This window comes from Megascapheus bottae, chromosome 10 (genome assembly GCF_031878675.1).
Source record: "Megascapheus bottae isolate mThoBot1 chromosome 10, mThoBot2.hap1, whole genome shotgun sequence".
NCBI classification, from domain to species: Eukaryota; Metazoa; Chordata; class Mammalia; order Rodentia; family Geomyidae; genus Megascapheus; species Megascapheus bottae.
In genome coordinates this window covers 7686767-7711575 of record NC_143518.1, presented here as the reverse complement: position 1 = coordinate 7711575, position 24809 = coordinate 7686767, and the positions used below count along the sequence as shown (strand labels likewise).

Sequence of the window (24809 nt, the reverse complement as noted above, 5' to 3'; positions counted from 1 at the left end):
GGATGGAAGTGGCGCTGTGGATCAAATCACAGAGTGCTAGCTTTGTGCAAAAGGACAGTGCCCAGACCCTGAGTTCAAGCACAGAACTGGCAAGAAGAAGAAGAAGAAGAAGAGGAAGAAGAAGAAGAAGAAGAAGAAGAAGAAGAAGAAGAAGAAGAAGAAGAAGAAGAAGAAGAAGAAGAGGAGGAGGAGGAGGAGGAGGAGGAGGAGGAGGAGGAGGAGGAGGAGGAAGGAGAAGAAGAAGAAGAAGAAGAAGAAGAAGAAGAAGAAGAAGAAGAAGAAGAAGAAGAAGGAGAAGAAGAAGAGGAAGAAATAATTATGGGAGAAGGTTAAGAAGAAGAAGAAATAATTAAGGGCGAAGGTTAAGGTTAAGGTTAGGGTTTAGACATAGTGAGTTTTAAAGATCTATTTTGGTGTCATTGTGTCCATATAGAGCAAGAATTCATAGGAAAGGCTAAGGAAAGTCAGGAAATAGGTGTGGATTATGAAATTTTTACTAGTAATGGACTAGAATTTGAGAGAGAATACTTGCAGATCAGATTGTTCTACCATGATCAAGTAGGTTTTATTCTGGGAATATAAGGATGATTCAACATATATAAATCAATAAATACAATACAGCATATAAACAAAATCAAGGACATGATTATTTCAGTGGATGCAGAAAAAAACCTTTGACAGAATTCGATATCCCTTTATTGTAAAAGCCCTAAATAAACTAGGAATAGGATAAACAGAACAAATGGAACAGAATAAAGGCTATGTAGGACAAACCTATAGTCAGCATTATACAAAATAGGGAAAACTGAAATCCTTTCTTCTAAAGTCAAGAATGAGTCAAGATTATTCTCTTTTTTTTCAGTATGTGGGAGACAAACTTTACAACTTGTGAGGTGGGCTAAGAGGGAGGAAAAGTGGGAGAAAAACATGGGAAGGAGTAACAATGTTCCACATGAAATTTACTTATTACCTTACTTATGTAACTGTAACTGCCCTGTACATCACCCTGAACATAAATTTAAATAGAAAAAAGAGTACTTAGTCTTATGAGTTTTATTCAACACAGCACTGAAATCCCTACACAGAATATTAAGGCAATGTAAACCATCAATGGTATTCAAATACAAAAGAAGTGAAATGATTCCTATTTGTACATGATATAATTTTTTTTTTGCCAGTCATGAGCTCAGGGCCTGAGCACTGTCCTTATGCTTTCTCAAGACTAGAGCTCTACCATTTGAGCCACAGCATCACTTCTGGCTTTTTCAATGTATGTGGTACCGAGGAATCAAACCTGGGTCTTCATGCAATCTACCACTAGGCCAAACTTCCGGCCCCTGCAATTCTATACTTAAAAGGCCTTAGGTACTGGAATAAAAATCAATACAATTCATATGTCTCACAAATATTTCTGTTAAGGCAGCAGTTACAAAAAGATCAGTAGTTTTTCTCTATACCAACAATGAATAGAATAAGAAAGAAAATTCCATTCATAGTAATCTCCTAGCAAGAATCACCAAAAACAATAACTAGGCTTCAACAAAGATGTTAAAGACCTCTATAATGAACCTTAAAGAGAGAAGGGGAAGACATTTTAAGATAGAAAGGCCTCCTATGCTCATGGACTAGACTTTAACCTTGTAAAAATGGACATACTATTGAAGATTGTTTATAGACTCAAGGACAGGTGCATTAGAACTCCACTGTAATTTTTTATTTAATAAATATTTTTATTATAGTTAATAGAAGGGCTGCAGTTATATTCACTAGATAGAAGATGCATTACTTCACACATGTGTGAAGTAATCCACTGTTAAATTTTTAGTAGAAGTAAAAATGTCACCTCTAAAACTCATGTGGAATCATACAATATGTTGAATAGGAAAAGCAATCCTGAGCAAAAAGAATATTGATCTTTCTATAATGCCGTACTACAAATTCACCAGTAACTCATATCTGGTCCACATATACTCATTTAAACAGTTTAATTCTTTAGCTATTGTAGATTATATACAGAGATAACAGTTTAGTTTTCAATGAATTTTAAAAATGTTTCTGGAAAAGTACAGAATACACTTTAACAACAAAAGCATTACAATTTCACTGTCCTAATCTTTATATTAAGTTTAAATGTGCATCACTCATGTCAGTTATGACCTGATGTGTTTTCTATAACACTGTGAGGGTGGTATCACTGATTCACATGCAGCAATCCTGACAGGATTCTGAGACTGAAAGACTACTTCTGTTTATGGTGTCTCTGTCTCTCTCTCTGTCTCTGTCTCTCTCTCTTTCTCTCTCTCTGTCTCTGAATATATTTGGTGCCAGTCCTGGGGGTTGAACTCTGCACTTGGGTACTGTCCCTGGGCTTTTCTGCTCAAGGCTAGTGCTCTATTACTAGAACCACAATTTCTTACCTCTTCTGTATTTTTTGGGTTGTTAATTGGATGTAAGTTTCTTATGGACTTTCTTATGGACGTCAGAGATCAGTCTCCTGAGTAGCTAGGATTATAGGCATGAGCCTCCAGTGCTTGACACCATGTGTCTTATATTGGATTATTCTTCATATACAACTACACCTATACTTCAAATTATGAGATTCTTAGTCTGTTCAGTTGTTGAAGGCATGTACTTCATGTTATCCTTCAAGTTGGCTGCTCCTATGGAGGACTCTTACTACATTATCCATTTACCCGGGGTAATATTTTCTTATAGTTCTTCATATGATCTTGTATCCTTATGCTGTTATAGGAGAAAGGGGATTTTAGCTGCTTTCATGGTTGGACTCTTCAGAAAAAGTTAGGCTTGAATGAACGCAGGCAAACAACTGAAAGGTTTCAGTAATAATCAGCGACCAATTTCATTTTTTTCTTTTTTTTCCCTTTCCTGGGGTCTAGCAAGTAAGTGTTCTTGGACACGCATTGATCAAGGCTAGCACTCTGCCACTTGAGCCACAGCCCCACTTCCGGCTTTTTTGTGTATGTGGTTCTAGGGAATCGAACCTAGGGCTTTGTGCATACTAGGTGAGCATGCTACCATTAATCCATGCTTCCGGCCCTGAAGTGACCAGTTTATAATGGGTTTAGGTCATTCCACTGTCATGTTTAAAGCAGAAAGTCAAAATGGAATCTGATATAGAACTCTTGATTTCTGTGTAGTTGAAATTTCATAGGAAATTAACAGCAAAACAGTAGAAGTAATTCCCCTAATTCTTTTAAAAAATGTGCCCACTGCTAACATTCCTAATCTTTTTTCTCTATCACTAAGAATACTATCTTATCAATTGAGTGTGTCATTACTATTTTCTTCAAGTATCTCATTATGGGCTTTCTAATATGCTGTCATCCTGAAGTATTAAGTATTCTAATACTTAGAACAGCACTTAGTAGTATCAGAAGATTTAATATCAGTACAATGTGATTGTGTCAGGATTTTGAAAAGGGAAATGGGTTTAGAAGGGAAGAAGTTTGCAGTACAGTGAAGCAATTTCTGCACAGCCAGAATATTAGCATAAGATCATTAACAGAAAGTTGTAGAGAGAACAAAGCAAAACCACTAATATTAAAATTTCCTACTTGGCTGTTTCTTGAAATAAAGGTCTCACGGTGAATGTTTTCTTCAGAGCCCTGGTGACATTCTTATTCCTGAGACTGTAGATCAGAGGGTTTAACACAGGTGTGAGGATGGTGTAAAAGACAGACACCACCATGTCCTTCTCAGGGGTGTGGTAGGAGCCAGGAAGCATGTAGTTGTATATGGCAGCACCGTAGAAGAGAATGACCACGGTCATATGGGAAGAACACGTGGCAAGCGCCTTCTTCCTGCCCTCTGCTGACTTCATCCTGTGGACAGTGAGGAGGATGAAGGAATAGGAGCTTGAAATGACCACGATGGGGATGAGGAGCATGAGGACACAGCACAGGTACATGAGTGTCTCATAGAGCGAGGTGTCTGAGCAGGAGAGCTTCAGTACGGCAGGAACCTCACAGAAGTAGTGTTGGATCTCTTTGGATTTGCAGAATGGGAAGGTCATGGTGATTGGAGTGAGCATGAAGCCATCCACAGATCCCAGAAACCAGCAGCCAAATGCCAGGAGGAGACAGATCTTGTGGTTCAAGAGGACAGGGTAACGGAGTGGATGGCAGATGGCCACATAGCGGTCATAGGACATGACAGCCAGTAGGAAATATTCTGAACCTCCTACTGTCAAATATAGGAACATCTGTATTCCACATTCAGAGAGTGAGATCCTGTTCATTCCAGTTATCTGGTCCATGAGCATCTTGGGCACAGTGATTGTAATGTACATCATGTCCACGAGTGCCAACTGGCTGATGAAAAAGTACATGGGGGTGTGGAGGTGGACGTCAGAGTGTATCACGATGATGAGGACAGCGTTTTCAGACAAAGCCATCAGGAAAACCACAGAAATGACCACGCAGAGCAGAGCAGGGTGTTTGGATTGACTGAAGAGTCCCACCAGGATGAAGTCTGACTGTGCTGTGTGGTTGACCATCCACATGCTGATGTTTGTTTACTTTCACCTAGACTGGCATGAGAGCCTCAGAATTAGCACAGTGCTCGCTTCTGAACCATCTGCTCAGTGGACATTCCCTATATGCACTGAGTATCCAGCCTGTGGAATTCAGGAGGAGTGCATGTGCCTGCAGCCTTGAAGTGTATAAATCATCTGTAAAATAACAGTTTATCAAACCATGTCCATTCATGTCTGTGGTCAAAACAATTGTGATTCTTAGAAAAATGGCTATAGTTGAAGATCATGAACTTGCTGATGATATTTGTTATTCTTTATCTGCTAGTACTAGAACTTAGCATGATGCCATGGCAGCACATGTAGTTACTTACTAGCTAAACCATGAAATCAAACTTTTTATTTGGAAAGTTTTCACTTTGGTGCATGCTTAAGGATACAAGGGAGTATAAAATTCTCACAAATATAGCCTATATTAAAATTAGAAAATAATTGAAACAAAATTAGAGAGAAATTAATTGCAACTAAGTCACTGTACTCACAGAATTGGGACATTCCTGTGGTTGTGCCGAGAAGCTTCACATTCACAAGTGCTAGAAAGAACTCTTGAGGCAGAAGTAGCCTGAGGTAAAAATGCCAGGAAACGAGTTTGTCCTGCTACCTCAACTCTCCAATTTTCTATCTACTTTACATAAAACATTGCAAAGTGATATACCACCACAGATTGGTAAAGATTAAATACAGTACAGTTACATATGTTTGTAGAAAGTGATAGAGCTAAATGGATATAGGTGGTGTTAAAAGATAATGTATGTCACTGAGTAATTAAGATGGCAAATTAGAGACACCTAGTATTTTCTTGTATCTCAGGGATTCTGAAACAGAAATCACTCAATTGTGACTCAGAGAGAATCATGGGACTTGGAAATGCAAACCTAGTAAAAGCAGACAAATATAATTAGGTGAAAACCATTAATCGATTGTCCTTTCCATTTCTTGAAGAAATCATGAGTGTTAGCATGGAGCACTGAGCAAAACTGAAGGGAGAACTCCAGCCAGGACACAATAACAAGCATGAAGAGGATCTACAATTGCATACCAGCTAGCATTTTATGAAAATATATTTTATGATGGAAGATATAAACACTATGCAATAAACAGACAGCAGCAAAACTGCCCCTAGCACTTGCTAGCTTGTTTACTACTGAATTGGAAAGGGGTGAGACACAGTGTAAGTCCAGGCAAACTTGTCAGCTGGGGAGAGCAGATGATTTTTTTAAAAAGTTTTCTAAACTCCAGTGTCTTTCCCCATTTCTTCCACTCTTCAGGAAAGCAACCATACTGAGACTCATTATGGACCCAGAAGGAAATTCAAGGATGAAACCCCTCACAGTGGCTCTCAAGTCTCAGAAACCACCAGTCTCTGGATGTAACCCAAGTGCTAGGAAGATAGATCTGATTAAGTGTTGGGCAGGCAATACTAATCCTAATACTCTCTGCCTTCGTCAGCTGTTGCAAGGGGCTTATCTGAATATTATCAGAGGGCCAAAGCGTGTGTTGATTTCTAGACAGGGCTTGGGAATGTCCCATGGTAAATATTAAATTTCCACAGGAAGAAAATAAGATCTCTTCTTTTATGGAGTACTTTAGCAATGGTAATAATATATGGATATTTCAGAAATAGTGCCAAGTACCAAAAATATTTTATACTTATATTTATTTCCCCAAAGAATGCTGTTATCAATCTATGAACAGTTCTGTATTCTGACAGGCTTATTGCAGAAGACCACACTGTAAGTATTTGATGCTTTAGTTTAAAGGTCCAAAGATCTAAGAAATCATAGGAGGTGGAAATAGGTAAGTCAATAGATGGTAGGTAGATAGATACATGATTGTTAGGAGGTAGGTAAATAAAGGGATAGGAGGTGAAAGACAGATACATGGACAGAGAAGTGTAGCATAGATAACATGCAGGCATAAAGAAACAGAGACACACAAGTAGGTACAAATAGGTAGATAGGTTTCTTTACCCAAGCTGTCAGATGGAGTCTAATCTCTGGAAACATTTTAAAGCTTTCCAAAGAAAATTAAAGAACATATTTATTATCCTCATCTTTATCTGTGGATACAATAGAAACAAGGGCCAGAGCAGTGACCAGTACCTGGGAAGATGTGGAAGCTGCTTTGTGAGTGAATGGAGGGCAGCAGGCCACGCCTGATTGGTGAGAGATGTGTTGGAAAAATCACTGCCACATTTTGGAAAATAGGAGGCACAGTCACCAAGCCTCACAAAGCAACCCTCAGGAGAAACTGTGTGTGTCAGGGAGTATTGTCTGTACTTCCCAAGGAGCTGGCCTTCGTGTTCTTAGCCAGCTATCCAGTTGATTGAGTTTCTGATAAAAAGCTGAGCACATGATTAATCTGGGGTTATTAACAGTGCTGGCAGAGTAAGGCTAAACCATAAATTGAAAGTAGCAGGCTGGGAATTGTTCTGATGCTTGACAACGTTTACTTTCCTACAGAGAATAAGGTACTTACCTTATTTTCTGTTACACAGAGTAAAAAGTCCATTCTAGGCTGCCTAACATCACGCAAATAACCTGATAGAACACTCCTGCTAATATAGGGAGAAATACTTTATCTGCTTCAGTCCTCTTCACTTTGCCTATACTGTGTGAATTTTGACCACACACAGTCAATGAAATAAACCAATTATCATCATATGAAGTTAACAATTTTTGAGGACATTTGTTTCTAGTAGTATTTTAACCCTCAAAATAATTGCTACTTCGAGTAAAATCAGTCGCTTTCCCTTGATATATTTTCAGACTGAGGAAACCTAACCCACAAACATAGAAACTTTAAAAAACAAAACAAAACAAGGGAGTTTAGCTTAGTGGTAGAGTGGTTGCCTAGCATGTACGAAGACCCGGGTTCGATTCCTCAGTACCACATATTAGAAAAAATCATATTAAGTGAAGTAAGCCAGACTCAAAGGAACTTAGGCTCAATGGTTTCCCTCATTCGTCATAATCAGTAGAAACCTTGGGCTCTACTAGCAGAGATTTGCAATAGAGCAAAATCTTGATACATAAGGCCATATAATGTGAAGCTAATTGAAAGGACCTCCAGGATATTGAAACAAAAGCCATATAATGAATGATGGTTGTCCTTAATGTACTATGTTGTCTCTCATCTCCTTTGCTGTCCCTTGGTTATCTCATATTGGTTAGTATCTCACTTTGTTATCTGATATATTGAATTTATTTGTATTTGGATATTTGAAATTTGATAGGGAAGGGGGGAAAACCAAGACGGGTGGGGGGTGTGGGGGGGAGGGAAATGGGTACCAAGACATGTGAAAGGGTATCAATGTATGTGAATTAATGCACCTTCTATCTGGCAAATATCATGTAACCCTTTTACTAATTACAATAAAAAAAAATTAAAAAAAAAGAAAAAGCCAGAAATGGTGCTGTGCTCAAGTGATAGAACTCTAGCCTTGAGAAAAACTCAAGCACAGTGCCCAGATCCTGAGTTAAGCCCCAGGACTGGCAAAAACAGAACAAAAAAATACTTTAGCCAGGCGTGGTGGCTCACGCCTGTAATCCTAGCTACTCAGAAGGCTGAGATCTGAGGGTTAAGGTTCAAAGCCAGCCAAGGCACATAAGGATTTGAAACTCTTATCTCTAATTAACCTCTAGAAAATGGAAGCGGGGCTTAGCTCAAGGCAAGGGTGATAGCCTTGAGCTAAAGAGCTCAGGGACAACACCCAGGCCCAGAGGTAGGGTGGCAGCCTTGAGTTGTTGAACTCAGGGGCAGCATCCAGGCCAGGTTCAAGCCCAATGATCCACAAAAAAAAAAACCAAACTCATAATCATCTGTTTACAAATAATTTAAAATAAAAACCTTATTTTCAATATGTTGCAAAAAAGAAATGCTATGTGAAGGTTTTGAGAAGAAAGCACATTTTTCTTTCCTCAGGAAAAATAGAAGATAGAGAAGCATAAGGAAACCATGTCAATAAGGAAGAGAATGTTACAAAAGCAGGCAGACAAGTTAGGAATTGTGACTACCTTGGGCTCTGCAGTGCAGTCTGCCTGTGTGGTTGTCTTCACCATCACATCTTGCTCCAGCCTCGTCCACATGGGCTAATGAGGATGTCGGGGTTATATGTACAAGAAAAGTTCAAAAGTGATGTCATCCCTGGGCTTGCTCTGTAAATTAGAGGACAGGATGGAAGTTTTTGATAATCAGTTCCTTCTGGGACCTCGGGTAAGAATGTAATTAAGAGAGCTAAAGAAGTGAATAGCTGTCTCTAAAAGAGAGTGCTGGTTTTGTTTCTTGTCTATTTTTATGATTATGATTAAATAGTTGTACAAGGGAATTATAATTATATTAATTTTATTAAGTCCATCCCATGCTTCTTGGTCAGTGTCACTCCTTATTTGTTCTTCCTTTGTCTCTATTTCCCCCCTCTCATCTAGCTTTTATATACTATTGTTAAACTTGAAATCTTTACCAGAATTGACAGTAATGTCAAACCTCACTTTTTTTTCCCAGTGTCAGAACTTGAACTCAGGGCCTCGGTGTTGTCCCTGGGCCTCTTTGTTCTCAAGGCTCTACCACTTGAGCCATGGTGCTATTTCCAGTAAAACTTTTTAAAATTATACTTTTATCATGTTTATATAAGAGTACAAAGGATTACCATTCAACCAACCAGTTATGAATACAATACACACAATGTTACAAATGTCATTCACCTTCCCAGCCCTCCTAACTGAAGGGCTGCCCTCAGATTTCCTAGTTTCAGAGGGCATATATTGACTATTAGGACTGCCTTTTCCTCCTCCTTCCTCTTGACCTATGAAATATGGAAGTGGGTTAATGTATAAAAATCACTTAAATAATTTCCATATATGTATATGTAACTTCTTTTTAGTATACATTACTTGGCAAGATTTAATTAATTATAAAGGGATTTAAGTAATTATTAAGAGTTTTGGACCTGATATATTTACTCATGTTTATTCTTTGATCCAACTCCCCTACATAATATTCCTTTTTATCCTCCTTGAGTTTTGAAAACAGTTTTCATGGGCTTCATTTTTTCATTCATGCATAAAAGTATCTTCATTTAAATTCTCAATAACTTTTGTGGCATATGATTACACTCAGAGTTCAACCAATGTGTTATTCTTACCACCACCAGCCAGTGCCATAGTAAGAGTCAAACTGAGGTCATCTCCTTTACATTTCCATCTTCCTTCTCTTCATTACATGGATGATAGCACACTTTTCCTACACATGATATACTCAATTTTAATGTGTCCTGTTTTATTTCAATTAAAATTCATGGAAAGATGTAAGACATAAAACTGGTTCATTGAAAATTTGAGAATCATATCTAGTAGTTGGTCTAATAGCTCCTAGCATTCAGAAAACAGAAGCTTTATGTTTATGAGCTTGAGCCTCTCCTGGACTACATAGCATGTTCTAGAACAGTCTAGACAAAGATAGTAAAATCAGCAATTGTTATCTTTACCATCTCTGAGGGCTTGTACTCAGCGCCTGGGCACTGTCCTTGGACACTTTTTGCTCAAGGCTAGTGCTCTGCCACTTGAGCCACAGTGCCACTTCTGGCCTTTTCTGTGTATATGGTACTGAAGACTCTGTCCCAGGGCTTTGTGAATGCTAGGCAAGCACTCTACCACTAGGCCATGATCTCGACCTGCAAACCATCAGTTTTTTTTATTAAAGAATTTATTAACATTGATCTTTTTGGAGATTAGCTGGGACATTTATTAGGGGCTAATCATGGGATTTGTCTCCAGGGAAGAGAAAGAAAGGAAACAAGAGTGGGCAGGGTTCACACTGGGCTGTGGTGTTCATGGAGGACAGCTCTGAAACTCAACTGGATCTCCAAAATTATCCTGACATTAGATGAGAGGGTTAGGATTTAACATTGATTTTTACATCATATTTCAACTGACATATTTAACAATTCAAGAAGGGAATCTCTATATACAATTACTGACACTTAGTTTTTAGAACATAATTAAAATTAGGCTGAGGGTTTGTATGTCATAGATACACATTAATCTATGCAATAAGACATTATGTCTATAGAGTCATAGATTTTTATGTCTATGTAGTTGTGTTTATATTTCCAATACCATGTCCATAGCTTTGGGTTTGCAAATTTTGAGTCCTCGCTCTTGTACTGTTCGGATCTAATAGCCACATATTAAGGATACCATGCACCTTTTGCTCCTTTGGTCTTGACTTGTCTCCCTCAACATGATTTGCTCTAGATTCATCCACTTTCCTGCAAATGCCATTATTTTATCTTGTTTGTTGGCTATGTAGAATTAGATTGTATATATATATATATATATATATATATATATATATATATATATATCTCACATTTTCTGTATCCATTCATTTGCAATAGGGCATCTGGGTTGTTTCCTTTGCCTGGCTATTATGAATAGTGCAGAAATGAACATAGTGGAGCAGGTGTCCTTTAATATCTTGGGTCATGATGTTCAGGATAGATGCCCAGGAGTGGTATGGCAGGATCGTAGGGAAGGTCTATTTTCAGTTCTTTAAGAAACCTCCACACTGCTTTCCACAGTGGCTGAACCAGTTTAAAATCCCACCAGGAGTGCAGTAGGGTTGCTTTTTCTCCACAACCCTGCCAGCATCTGTCATTGTCTGAGTTCAAAATCTTGGCCATTCTTGTTGGGGTAAGGTGGTATCTTAGGGTTATTTTTATTTGCATTTCCTTTATGATCATGGATGCAAATCATCCATTTTTTAAAAAACTAAAATTCCAACAGCTCTAGAGAAGCTACTCCTATTTGTTTTATGCGGGTTGGAGAGATCTATTTCCAAAATCAAGCAAATTGCTTTCATGCACTACAGGGTAATTTTCAGTGGGATAAAAAGAGTATGGGCTTAACATACATTGGAAAGATGGCATTTGTCAGACTTACCAGAAATGCAGCAACTGGGGGACTATCTAGCTTCCACTTCTTAGCTACATTCTTATTCATCTGTTTATTCATACTTATTCTTCATAGTAATCAGAGAAAATTTACATCACTCCTGATTTCTCACATTCCAGAGACATGAACATGTATGCTGTTTCATTCAGGAAACAATTGTGATGTGATGTTGGAGGGTGAGTAGATGTTTTATTATAGTATGGTAGTTCGTTGGAAAGTAAGGGCCATAACAAGTTCAAAATTATTCTACTGATTTGTCTAGTATCAGGAGAAAATATTGAAGATGGTAAGTTTTTCTTCTAAGACCGTTAGTATATTGATACTATGCGGTTATTTGCAAAGGCCTAATCCTAAAATGAGTTCAGACTGAACAAGTTTTATTTTCAAAATGTAAAACCTTACCATACCTGCCTGGATTGTAATACTAACATTTTCTCCATATAGTTTTATGGCCAAATAGTATTTTAAGGTCTTGTCATTCCATTATCAATTACAATTTTTATTTAGTACTGGAGATAATACATAGCACCTTGTCCTTCCTGAGCCAGCAGTCTGCCACTTGAACTATGCCCTGATTTCTGCTTTCATTTTGTTTGGATACAGGATCTCACAAACTTTGCCTGGATGGGCCTTGAATTTACAACACTCCAGCCACCATCCCTTGAGTAGTGGGTAGGTGGGATTACAAGCATGTGTAAAAGACCCAGCTCAAATACATCTTTAACCATTAAATGATGGGAAAATGTGTGCTTATTGAGAGAGTAGCCCATGGACCTGCATGTGATCAGTGGAATTGAAAAGTGAGAGAACCATTTGTCATAATCAGTAGAAACCTTGGGCTCTACTAGCAGAGATCTGCAATAGAGCAAAACCTTGATATATAAGGCCATATAGTATGAAGCTAATTGAAAGGACCTCCAGGATATTGAAACAAAAGCCATATAACGAATGATTGTTGTCCTTAATGTACTATGTAATCTCTCATCTCCTTTGCTGTCCCTTGGGTATCTCATATTGTTACAATACCTCACTTTGTTATCTGATATATTGAATTTATTTGTATTTGGTTATTTGAAATTTGATAGGGAGGGGGGAAAACCAAGACGGGGGGGGGTGGGGGGGAGGGTAATGGGTACCAAGACATGTGAAAGGGTATCAATGTATGTGAATTAATGCACCGTCTATCTGGCAAATATCATGTAACCCTTTTATTAATTATAATAAAAATATAAAAGAAAAGTGAGAGAACATCCCATATTCTCTGCAGCATTCTGCTGGGATCTGAAATCTCAGGGAATTTCTTTGAATAACAGGCACACCTATGTCTCCTAGCAAATGAGCACAGGCTGGAATGAAAAGATGATCAAATGCATTTATTTCAATGCTTGCCCTACATCAACTATGATAGCCAAGGTGAAAGGAAATTGAAATAAGGAAGATAAGTATAACTTCCAAGTAAATGAGAAAAATGGTAGGTATGTTGGGAACACTGGATCCTAAAGGCAAGTGAGCGGAGAGGTTGGGACAGGAGAAAGGATAGAAGTGGAAGATGGAAACCATGATTCCCAGGCTTTGCAGCTGACAACTTGTTTCAGCCTGATCCACAGCAACTAATGTCATGATAAGAACTCAGAAATGGCGTTGACCACAAAGCATTACCTTATGATTGGCACTACAAATGAATTAAAAGCAGGAGGAAAGATTGGTATTTCTGGTTCTATTTTGTACCTGTCTTGCTCTGAGCTCACTTTGCAGTTACTTTGGAATTCTGGAAGAACACTTATCTGGAAGATATCTGGAAGATACTTTTACTATAAGAGATGGAAACCCATCCCCCAAGAGAAGGATCAGCAAGAGCTTCCCAGATCACCCTTCAAAAAAAGATAATTACCTCTACTGATGAGGCAGAACCCTAGAGCAGGAGTAACTATCTCCTAGGAACTCCCTTGCTGAGAGGATAGCCAGAACAACTTCTCCAGCATGCTGCAGGGAACCAGAATGGAGATAATGACCATTAGGTCACACACTGACTTTACCTATGCGTGGTCTGACTCCCTACCCCAGTGCTTCCTCTGGTCAAACCTGAGGTTCATATCTGTATCTCAAAGATGGGTTGTAGCAGTTACTTGGCCTGTGGTATGCGGGCTCCATGTTATGTACCTCATTTCTCTGTGGCCTGACTGACTTGTGGAGGTCCTGGGTATTAACTGAGGATATCAGGGCAGAAAATGATCAGAGGAACTAACAAGAATCATTTACCACCATGCAAAGTGAACACTTCCGTTCCTTAAGCAAAGTACTTTTCTCTCTGTGGGATAGCTTTTCAGAGACAGAAGACCTGGCAGCCTCAAGCCCCATGGGGTCCGTGGGGCACTGGGGAGATCTTTGCAGAGGAGGTAGATCTTGGAGAGGTCCTGGGAGGATAGTCCTCTATTTAAAGCTCTGTCCCTCAGAAGGCAAAGAGTTTCACTTGTAATGGGGCTTGTCAATTTTCACCATCCTAGAATTTACTCTTAGCTCTAGAACTCCATATTATTTTTGTGACTCTATCTTGGAGGGCCACACTCCCAAGTGAGTAGTTTCTCCTAGTTTGACTTTGTGTGTGTGAACTTTGTGTGGCTTGAACTCAGGACCTGGACACTGTCAGTGAGCTCTCTCAAGACTAGCACTCTACCACTTGAGCCACAGCACTCCTTCCAGCTTTTTCTGTGTATGTGGTACCCAGGGATTGAGTCCAGGGCTTCGCACATTCCAGGCAAGCAGTCTGCCACCAGGTGACACTCCCTGCTCTAGTTTGACATTTCAAGATACATGTTAAAAAAAAAAAAGATATATGTAGCCTTTGCACCTTTTTGTTTCCAGTAAGCACCCATAGTAACAGGCTGAGAAAATAATCATAATAATGAGTTATAAAAATGATCATAGCAATAGTTATAGAGATGCCAGAGTAACTATCAGATTGTCCTACTTACGATTGCTTACTAAATTGTTTTAGCTTGCGCATGCTTACTTGTAACACATTTTAGCTTCTATGTGTTTTAGCTTCTGTAACTTCATGTTTCACATGCATCTGTAGGAAAAACTCATTAGTGACATCCTATCCTGAGCAAATGGGGCAGGGGGAGAGAAGGGCTTTCTGTCTTAAAGGAGGCCATGAGACCAAACTGGGCACTGTACTTTTTGGATACCCTGACTGTCCAGTGTAGTTCTGGCTGGTAATAAAGACTTTCTTCTTGCTGTATTCTGTGTCTGGTGGTCTTCCCTATAACATACTCTTCCAAGTAAACCTAACAGCCTCACATAACTCTCTTTCTTGACTCTACCATTGTCCTGTTCATATCATTAATGCTCTAAAATCAGAAATGTCTTTATTCAGACACCAGAGCTTAGGAAGTACCCAAGTCCTTCTTTCAGTTGTTTTGGTCTGTTTATACTTAAGAACCCCTCCTCCCCCTGAGCTGGTGCTGTCTCACATGTGGATGGCAGGAAAGGAACCTGGAGAGAGGACAGGAATCCTGTCCCAGACACAGGAGAAGAAGAGGGTGTGAATCTGAGGAGAGGAAGAAGAAATGTGTGACTAGAGGACTTCTCATGTGTGGCATTTTTCCTGTCCTTAAAATGTGACATGTGGCCGGGAGTTTGGCCTAGTGGTTAAAGTGCTTGCCTAGCATGCATGAAGACCCAGGTTCGATTCCTCGGTACCACATACATAGAAAAAAGCTGGAAGTGGTGTTGAGGCTCAAGCGGAAGAGCTCTAGCCTTGAGAAAGTCCAAGGACAGTGCTCAGGCCCTGAGCTCAAGCTCAGGACTGGCAAAAAAAAATGTGACATGTGAGTCCTAGATGGATAAAACTATGAGACATGCAGAAAGGCCCCTCATACATACACTGAATTGTAACCTGCATTTCCAAATTTCAGATAATCTGTATACACTAGACAAGATTCTGTCATTCTCTTGAGCCTCAAGTGATCTTTGGCACGACTTGTCAAATGCTCAATGATTTTTGTGCTTCCAGAGTTCATGTGGTGAGAGGAGGTTCAGGAACTGGGAGTTGGGTTAAATCAATGATTCTTGAACCAAGTATTTGGCCTTCAAGTCTGTGGTACCAAGGGGGATCAATGAGAGTGATAAGACTCACACAGTCTTACGGGGCCAGGGGCATAGCCTAGTGGTAGAGTGCTCTCCTAGTGTGCATGAAGCCCTCTGGGTTTGATTACTCGGTACCACATATACAGATAAAAGTCAGAAGTGGTACTGTGGCTCAAGTGGCAGAGCACTATCCTTGAGAAAAAAAAAGTGTCTAAGGACAGTAACCAGGCCTTGAGTTCAAGCCCCAGGACTGACAAAAAAAATCACATAGGAGCATTATAAAAAGTATTAATTAATCGAGAACAAATTGCAGAACATCAAGAACTCCCATCAGGAAGCAATTAACTATAAATCACTAAACACAAAAGGGGAAAAAAGAGAAACTTAGAAGTAAACATAAATAATAACAATGGACACTGACCACTTCTCCATAATTTCCCTAAATGTGAACGGGCTGAACAATCCAATAAAAAGACGCAGAGCAGCAGACTGGATTAAGAAACAAGACCCATCTATATGTTGCCTCCAAGAGATCCACGTCACTGCCAAAGACAGAAACAAATTCCAAGTGAAAGGATGGAAATGAATTTTCCACTCCAATGCACCATGCAAAAAAGCAGGAGTAGCAATCTTAATCTCCGACAAAATTAACTTCTCAGTAAAATCAGTACATAAAGATATAGACGGCCACAACATATTAGTAAAGGGTACGATCTATACCCACAATATTACAGTTATAAACATTTACTCCCCCAACATGGGAGCACCCAAATATGCCAAATAAACTCTCTTAGAATTACAGAACAAGATAGACTCAAACACAATCATAGTGGGAGACCTCAATACGCCACTCTTAACAAATGACAGGTCAACTCAACAAAAGTTAAGCAAAGGCACCATCGACTTACAATGACACCATAGCCCAGCTGGGCTTAACAGATATACACAGAGTCTTTCATCCAATGGTGAAACTTTTTACATTTTTCTCAGCAGCACACAGAACACACTCCAAAATAGATCATATAATAGTTCATACAGAAAACTTAAGCAGATACAAGAGGACTGATATAATCCCATGCATTCTATCTGACCGCAGTGGAGTCAGACTAGTGCTGAACAATGCAGTAAAAGTCAAAAAACATTCAAATACTTGGAAGCTGAACAACCCTCTTCTGAATAAGTCTTGGGTTACAGATCAGATCAGAGAAGAAATTCAAAACTTCCTCGAATGTAATGACAATCAAGAGACATCACAAAGGAACTTATGGGACACAGCAAAGGCAGTTCTAAGAGGCAAATTTATTGCATGAGGAGTGCATATTAAAAAGACAGAAGAAGAACATGTAAATAACCTAAAAAAGGAATTGAAACACCTAGAGGAGCAAGAAAAAGTTAATTCTAAAATAACTAGAAGGACAGAAATAACAAAAATAAAATCAGAAGGGGGGAAAACCAAGACGGGTGGGGGGTGGGGGGGGAGGGTAATGGGTACCAAGACATGTGAAAGGGTATCAATGTATGTGAATTAATGCACCTTCTATCTGGCAAATATCATGTAACCCTTTTATTAATTACAATAAAAAATTAAAAAAAATAAAATCAGAAATATCAGAGATTGAAATAAGATCTACTATATACAAAATTAATAAATCAAATAATTGGTTCTTTGAAAGAGTCAACAAAATAGACAGACCCCCCCTGGCAAGATTAATCAAAAATAAAAAGGAGAAGGGAGACTCAAATAAACAAGATTAGAGACCCCACAGGAACAATCACAACTGATATACAAGAAATTCAATCCATAATGAATAAGTACTACCAGGGCCTATATTCAAAGAAACAAGAACATCTAGTAGAAATGGATGATTTCTTAAATAAATATAGGCTACCCACATTGAACAATGAGGAGGTAAACAAATTGAACACACCAATCTCTTACAATGATTATAGAAGCAATCAGGGAAATGCCAACTAAAAAGAGCCCAGGTCCAGATGGTTTCACTGCGGAATTCTACAAGATGTTTAAAGATGAAGTAATACCTATACTGTTGAAACTCTTCCAAGAAATAGAAGCAGAATGAGCAATACCAAACTCATTTTATGAAGCTAATATTACACTCATCCCCAAACCAGGGAAAGACCCAACAAAAAAAGAAAACTACAGACATATCTCTCTAATGAACACAGACACAAAACTTCTCAATAAAACGTTAGCCAACAGAATCCAGAAATAAATTTAAAAAAATTATACACTACGAACAAGTAGTTTCATGCCACAGATGCAAGGCTGGTTTAACATTTGCAAATCAATCAATGTAATACATCACATCAATAGAGCTAAGGATAAGAATCATATAATAATTTCTCTGGCCGCGGAGAAGGCATTTAACAAAATACAACATCCATTCATGTTGAAAGCACTAGAAAAAATAGGAATAAGAGGTACATTCCTTAAAATAATTAAAACCATATATGAAAAACCTATAGCCAGTGTTATACTAAATGGTGAAAGACTGGAACCATTTACCTTAAAATGAGGAACTAGACAGGGATGCCCACTCTCTCCACTTCTCTTCAATATAGTGCTGGAACCCTTAGCCAGACAATAAGGCAAGAAAAGGACATCAAAGGGATCAACATAGAGAAAGAAGAAATTAAACTATCCCTACTCACAGATGACATGATCCTCTACTTAAGTGACCCAACAAGCTCCACTCCCAAACTCCTAGAATTAATAAACTACTTTAGCAAAGTGGCGGGATACAAAATTAACCTTCAGAAGTCAGTAGCCTTCTTGTACACCAACAATATACAAACAGAAGGCCAAATCAAGAAAATGATCCCACTCGCAATAGCTCCCAAAAGAATGAAATACTTAGGAATTAACTTAACCAAAGATGTGAAGCAATTATTTAATGAAAACTACAAAATCCTAACAAAAGAAATTAAAGAGGACACTAGGAAATGGAAAGATATCCCATGCTCATGGCTAGGGAGAACCAACATAGTGAAAATGTCTATACTGCCAAAATTGATATACAAGTTCAATGCAATCCCCATCAAAATCCCAAAGACATTCTTTACTGAAATAGAAGATACAATCCAAAGGTTCATATGGAACAAGAAAAGACCTAGAATAGCCAAAACAATTCTAGGCAAAAAGAGCAATGCTGGTGGTATTACAATAACAGACTTCAAACTCTACTATAAAGTCATAATAACAAAAACCACATGGTATTGGCACAAAAACAGACCAGAAGATCAATGGAACAGAAGACCCAGAAATAGAACCATATACCTATAGTCAACTTGTATTTGACAAAGGAGCCAAAGATATACAGTGGAACAAACACAGTCTATTCAATTGTTGGTGCTGGCAAAACTGGGCAGCCACATGCAGAAAACTAAAAATTGACCCTAGCCTTTCACCATGCACAAGCATTAACTCAAAGTGGATCAAAGACCTCAATGTCAGACCGGAAACTGTGAAACTGCTACATGGTAGAGTAGGAGAGATACTGGAACTCGTAGGCACAGGCAAAAGTTTCCTGAACAGAATCCCTGGGTCACAACAGATTGGAGAGAGACTCGATAAATGGGACTACCTAAAAATAAAAAGTTTCTGCACAGATAAAAGCATAGACAAAAAATAGAGAGACAGCTAACCAATTGAGAAAAGATATTTACCAATAATACATCTGACAAATGCTTAATATCCAGTATCTACAGGAAACTCAAGAAACTAATCTCCTCCCCCAAACCCAACAAACCATTCACTAAATGGGCAAGGGAACTAAAGAGAGACTTATCAGAAAAAGAGGTTAAAATGGCAGAAAAGCATGTGAGAAAATGTTCATCATCTATGGTCATAAAGGAAATGCAAATAAAAACAACCCTAAGATAACACCTTACCCCAACAAGAATGGCCAAAATTTTGAACTAAGACAATGACAGATGCAACCCTACTGTACTGCTGGTGGGATTGTAAACTCGTTCAGCCACTCTGGAAAACAGTGTGGAGGTTTCTTAAAGAACTGAAAATTGACCTTCCCTACAATCCCGCCATACCACTTCTGGGCATCTACCCTGAGCATCATAACCCAAGATATGATAAGGACACCTGCTCAGCTATGTTTATCTCTGCTCTATTCACAATAACCATGTGATGGAAACAATCCAGATGCCCTACTGCAGATGAATGGATACAGAAAATGTGATATATATATATATATATATATATATACAATAGAATTCTACATATCCAACAGACAAGATAAAATAATGGCATTTCAAGGGAAGTGGATGAATCTAGAGTGAATCATTTTGAGTGAGACAAGTCAAGACCAAAGGAACAAAAGATGCATGGTATCCTTAATATGTGGCTATTAGATCCAAACAGTACAAGAACAATATTTGTGTACCCAAAGCTATGGACATTGTATTCAAAATATAAACACAACTATATAGACATAAAAATCTATGACTCTATAGACATAATGTCTTATTACACAGATCATTATGTATCTATGATATACAAACCCTCAGCCTAATTTTGATTATGTTCTAAAAACTAAGTGTCAGTGATTTTATATAGAGATGCCTTCTTGAATACTCATTTGTTAAATATGTCATTTGAAACATGATGTAAAAATCAATGTTAATAAATTCTTAAAAAAATCTCATAGGCTTCCAAGAAAGACTTAGAATAGATATACAATGGTGATTTCTCCTTTGAAATACCTATGTACTACAACATACATTTGATTTTGATTTATCCAGAATCTTACACTAGATCTTGGGGAAAGTGCAACAGATTGGGGTGAATGGCTAGGAAAAGAACGGGACTGATTACATGAGAGGTTCTGGGTGGGAATTTGGAAACAAACACTTGCTGAATTCAATGTTCAATGGCAATCAGTGAAGAGGCTGCTGGTGCTGATAGATTTGGGGTCATTTTGAAGAAGACATTTACAGTGCTGTCGAGGAAATAAAAAACAAGCATCAAAAACAAAACACTACGAAAACTTGTCTTCTACTTGGCACACAAGTTCAAGTTGGTGGGAACCTACATTTTCAATAGTTTATCTCACTTGGATCACTCTATAAGTACATCATCAGATGAGGTTTTAACTGACATGCCTGACACAGCTCTTTACACAACACATACTAGTAGAACTAACACAGCTGTATAAAGTCCAGGAGAGGCAAGGAAGTTGAGAATCTCAGGCTTTGACCCATTAGTGCAAGGCCATCAACATTACTGCAGGAAGTGGAGTCCAGGTTTGGGGGTAGCTAAAACTTGTGTTTCTCCTTATTTTTTCTTGACCTCTCTGTCACCCCTCAGCAGCCTTCTCAGAGCCCTCTTCACTTCCTTGTTTCTGAGCGTATAAATCAGAGGATTGAGAAGTGGGGTGACAATGTTGTAAAAGAGGGTGAGAAACTTGCCCTGGTCCTGGGAGGAACTGTTTCCTGGCTGCATGTACATGTAGATGATGTTTCCGTAGAAGAGGGAGACCACCGTGAGGTGAGAGCCACACGTGTTAAAGGCCTTTTGCCTTCCTGAGGCTGAGCGGATTTGCAACACAGCCCTCCCGATGTATCCATAGGAGAGCAAGATGAATACCAATGGTGACAGCACAATGCCCACGGCCAGGATGAAGACAGTGCCCTCAACGGCAGCTGTATTGACACAGGCTATCCGGATCAGAGCTGGCATCTCACACAGGAAGTGGTCGACCTGCTGGTGTCCACAGCGAGGTAAGCTCAGGGTCACTGGAGACATAATCAAAGAGTTGGCCACTCCACACCCCCAGGCTGTGGACACTAAGCCCCAGCAGAACCTGGGGCTCATGATCACTGTGTAGTGGAGAGGCCGGCAGATGGCAGCAAACCTGTCAAATGCCATGACAGCTAGTAGCAAGCACTCCACACCCCCGAGACCTAGGAACAGGAAGAGCTGGATGGCACAGCCTGTGTAGCTGATGGTCTTGTCGTGTCCACTGAGATTATAGAGCAGCTGTGGGATGGAGCTGGTGGTGAAACTGAGGTCCAGGAAGGAGAGATGAGTGAGGAAGAAGTACATGGGGGTGTGGAGGTGAGGGTCCATCCGGGACGCCAGGATGATGGTGGTATTTCCCACCAGGGTCAGGAGGTAGGCTATCAAGATGACAACAAAGAGGGTCCTTTCCAGATGGGGGTTGTGAGAAAAGCCCAAAAGGGTGAAATAATCTGAGGTGCTGCCATTTGCTCCATTCATGACTATTGTGCCTGAAGGAAAGAATACTAACAATTGTAAGAGGAGATACTACGTACCAGTACTAAGCGGCTCTTCATTTTACACTCATTACCTCATTCAGCCGCCAATACCAATGCGGTTGGGTTGGCACTATTACTGTTATCATACACAATCTGTAGAAAAGGAAACTGAGGCACATGTGTGATAATCAAGTAGTCATATGCAGAAAGAGACAAATTAGATCTTTATTCTTAACCACTGCTGGTCTTGCCTTTAATTCCAATGAAAGCAGAGAGAGGTCCTGCCATATATCTGATCACCGATTCTTCCTAAGCTTCTGTCAAAATCTGTAGGCAGGGCACAGTTGCAAAATGACTAATAGTGTTCAGATGGGACCCGGAAACAGCACAGGTTTCAACCACTTGGGTCCATTTACAGGGAGATTGCTTTCAATGAATTTCCTGAAAAAGATTTTGGAGATTTATGGCAGTTTGCTAAAGCTCAACAATAAGCCATGTATGTTAAGCCAAGAAATTTTTTTTAATGAGAAAAAGTTGCAGAAAATGTATGTAGATAATAGTACACTTGGTTATCAAGTATTATGAAATAAATACAACTCTTTGGCAAAATAACAAAAGTTTGTCAGAATTTATGCACATAGAGCATAAGTAGTGCCATTAGCATTGGAGAGAAATGCTGAACAATTTAAAGAAGTATCTCATTACATAAAATTAACTATGACACGGATCATGTGGCTGTAGTCAGGGTAGCCTTTGCTTGTCCCTATTCCTGAGTACTTTGGTGTTTAGAGGATTCACCACCAACGTATGAGGTACCCTGCACCTCTGAACAAGCAGTTCCTCTTCCTGGGAAATGATATATGGAAATAAGTAGTGATCTCAGAATCCATGCACACAGTTTTACTATGTATTTATGATATGCAAAACATGTTGGTATACCGCTTCTCTTATGTCTCATGCTTCTGGGCAAAAGCAGGCCACCAACAGCTATGTTAGTGAAAGTCGAAACCTGAGCACTGTCTTGGTAGGCTAGAGCTCTACCACTTGAAACACAGCACTACTTTCAGCTTTTTTCTATGTATGTGGTACTGAGGAATTGAACCTGGGTCTTCGTGCATCCTAGGTAAGCGCTGCATCACTAGGCCAAACTCCCAGCCCATCTTCGTACATTTTCAATTGTGAGGGTAGTTGACTTATTCAATCTAAATTGTTTCTGTAAAATACTCTTGATCCTAAAGACATAACTAATTCATTTAATTATTATTCTTCAGGTAATTTTTAGACAGCCAATGTAAGAAAGTAGTATGTGAGACAATAGAATATTACTAAAGGAACACATTCAGAGATCTCTTACTTTCTTCATTAGTATGGTACTAAAGAAATATTTTCTTCATCCAGAATATATGGAAATAGTACTGCTTAAATTAAAGAAGTTCTAGCAAGATGGTTGAGTAGAAGCTTTTGCTTCTAGATTCTTTGAATGAGGTCAGGATAAGAAACATAGACTGTATTCAGAAGAGAGAACAAGAAGAAAAACACCAAGAACGAGGGAAGAGGAAGAAGATGAATGAAAACTGTGGCAAAACAGAAAGATGAGCGAGAGCTTGGAAATCTATGGTGAAGTGCCATCTTAGGAGAGGACCTAATATTTAAAACTTGAAAATTAAAACAGAATTGCAATTCAAGCAGTCTTGGGACACGTGGCCTTGGTATCTTGGAGGAAGCCAACCAAGATGGGCAGCTGTGGAATGGGAAGGGTTCTGACATGAGCAAACCAAGTTAATGCAGCCTGGACCTTGAGAAATAAGAGATTCAATAGCAGAATAGCATGGCCTGGTGGGAGCAAGTTTCATGGCCTGAAGATCGTTTCAGAAAGAGAATGCTGACAAACTGCTCGGGTTTCAGGAACTGACTTCTGGCTGCAGGGCCTGCTGTCAGTAGGGATCTGAAAACAACACACACAGCTAAGATAGTCTTAGGATACTTGGCCACCGCATCTGGGAGAAAGAGAGCCATCAAAGGTGGTTATGAGGAGGGAGCAGATCTGGCAGTACTGTGGAGAAGTTTAAGCAGGAGTTTGTGGTTAGTGGCCCAGTCCTAGTTCCTGTGGCTTACTGAAGAAACAGAGTACTGAGCCCACAGTCACAGCTGGGTTGCTCCAGCTGCAGAACCTGTGTGCCAGCAGCAGGGCCTTTTCACCAGGTATGGTTTGAAGTTGTCCCATTTGGGAAAATTGAAATCTACGAATTGTTCAGGAAACCTGGGACTCCAGACTACAAAGAGGGGTGTCAGAGGTCCATGGGAAGTGGTGCTAGAGAAGGAGAGAGGCTGACATGAAAGCACAGAAAAGTGAACAGTAGCTGGGAGCTTGGGCAGTGAGAGGCATGGTGCTTGGTGGTGCTGTCCTTCCTGGGTAGAGTCTGCCCCACTGCTTGAGGACCACAGGGGAAGCAGAGCTCCAAGCCCATGGCAAGAAGAGTGTAGGGTTAGCAACTAAGGTAATCTGAAAACCAAGGAACAACTATTGCCTGGGGGAATCTTAGGATACCTTCTCATGGTGTCAGGATAGAAGACAGCTGTGACAGAGGGTTATGGAGAGGGAGTGGTTAGCACGTGGACCCACAGAGATGCTTAAACAACTGGGAATTAGGACTAAGCAATGTGCTGATCGACGGGCCAATTTTCTCTGTGGAGAGCAAGTCCTGTTGTTTTAGATTATTGCACAAATAACACTTTGTTTATGACTAGCAAAGTACTCAGTAGCCTGAACCTGTTGGTAGGATGGAGGGGGTGTTGCTGACAGGGAGACCTTTCAGCACAGGGTTGAGGAAGCCCCAGACAGCTCCCAACTTCCTTCCTACAGAGTCAAACCGGAAACAACTGAGACCTCTACACAGAGCACCTGAGCCCCTCTGCTCTTTTCCCCATTGTAAGATGCATTTAATCTAGAATATCTAAAA

The 24809-nt window shown here is 39.5% G+C and overlaps 2 protein-coding genes across 2 annotated transcripts; both read right to left on the bottom strand.

Moving 5' to 3' along the window:
• Window positions 1-3571: 3571 nt before the first annotated feature.
• LOC150057387 (olfactory receptor 2T29-like) lies at window positions 3572-4622 on the bottom strand. The gene has a single exon (XM_090339708.1). The coding sequence runs from the start codon at window positions 4520-4522 to the stop codon at window positions 3572-3574; it is 951 nt and encodes a 316-aa protein (XP_090195834.1). The 5' UTR covers window positions 4523-4622.
• Window positions 4623-20905: 16283 nt separating this feature from the next.
• On the bottom strand, window positions 20906-21850 carry Or2w3 (olfactory receptor family 2 subfamily W member 3). Its single transcript, XM_090339706.1, has one exon. It carries the CDS (start codon window positions 21848-21850, stop codon window positions 20906-20908), a length of 945 nt encoding a protein of 314 aa, XP_090195832.1.
• Window positions 21851-24809: the final 2959 nt, after the last annotated feature.

What these genes read in the sequence shown, in the direction of transcription:
- LOC150057387 (XM_090339708.1), bottom strand. Translation starts at nt 4,522, where the DNA reads ATGTGGATGGTCAACCACACAGCACAGTCAGACTTCATCCTGGTGGGA.
- Or2w3 (XM_090339706.1), bottom strand. Translation starts at nt 21,850, where the DNA reads ATGAATGGAGCAAATGGCAGCACCTCAGATTATTTCACCCTTTTGGGC.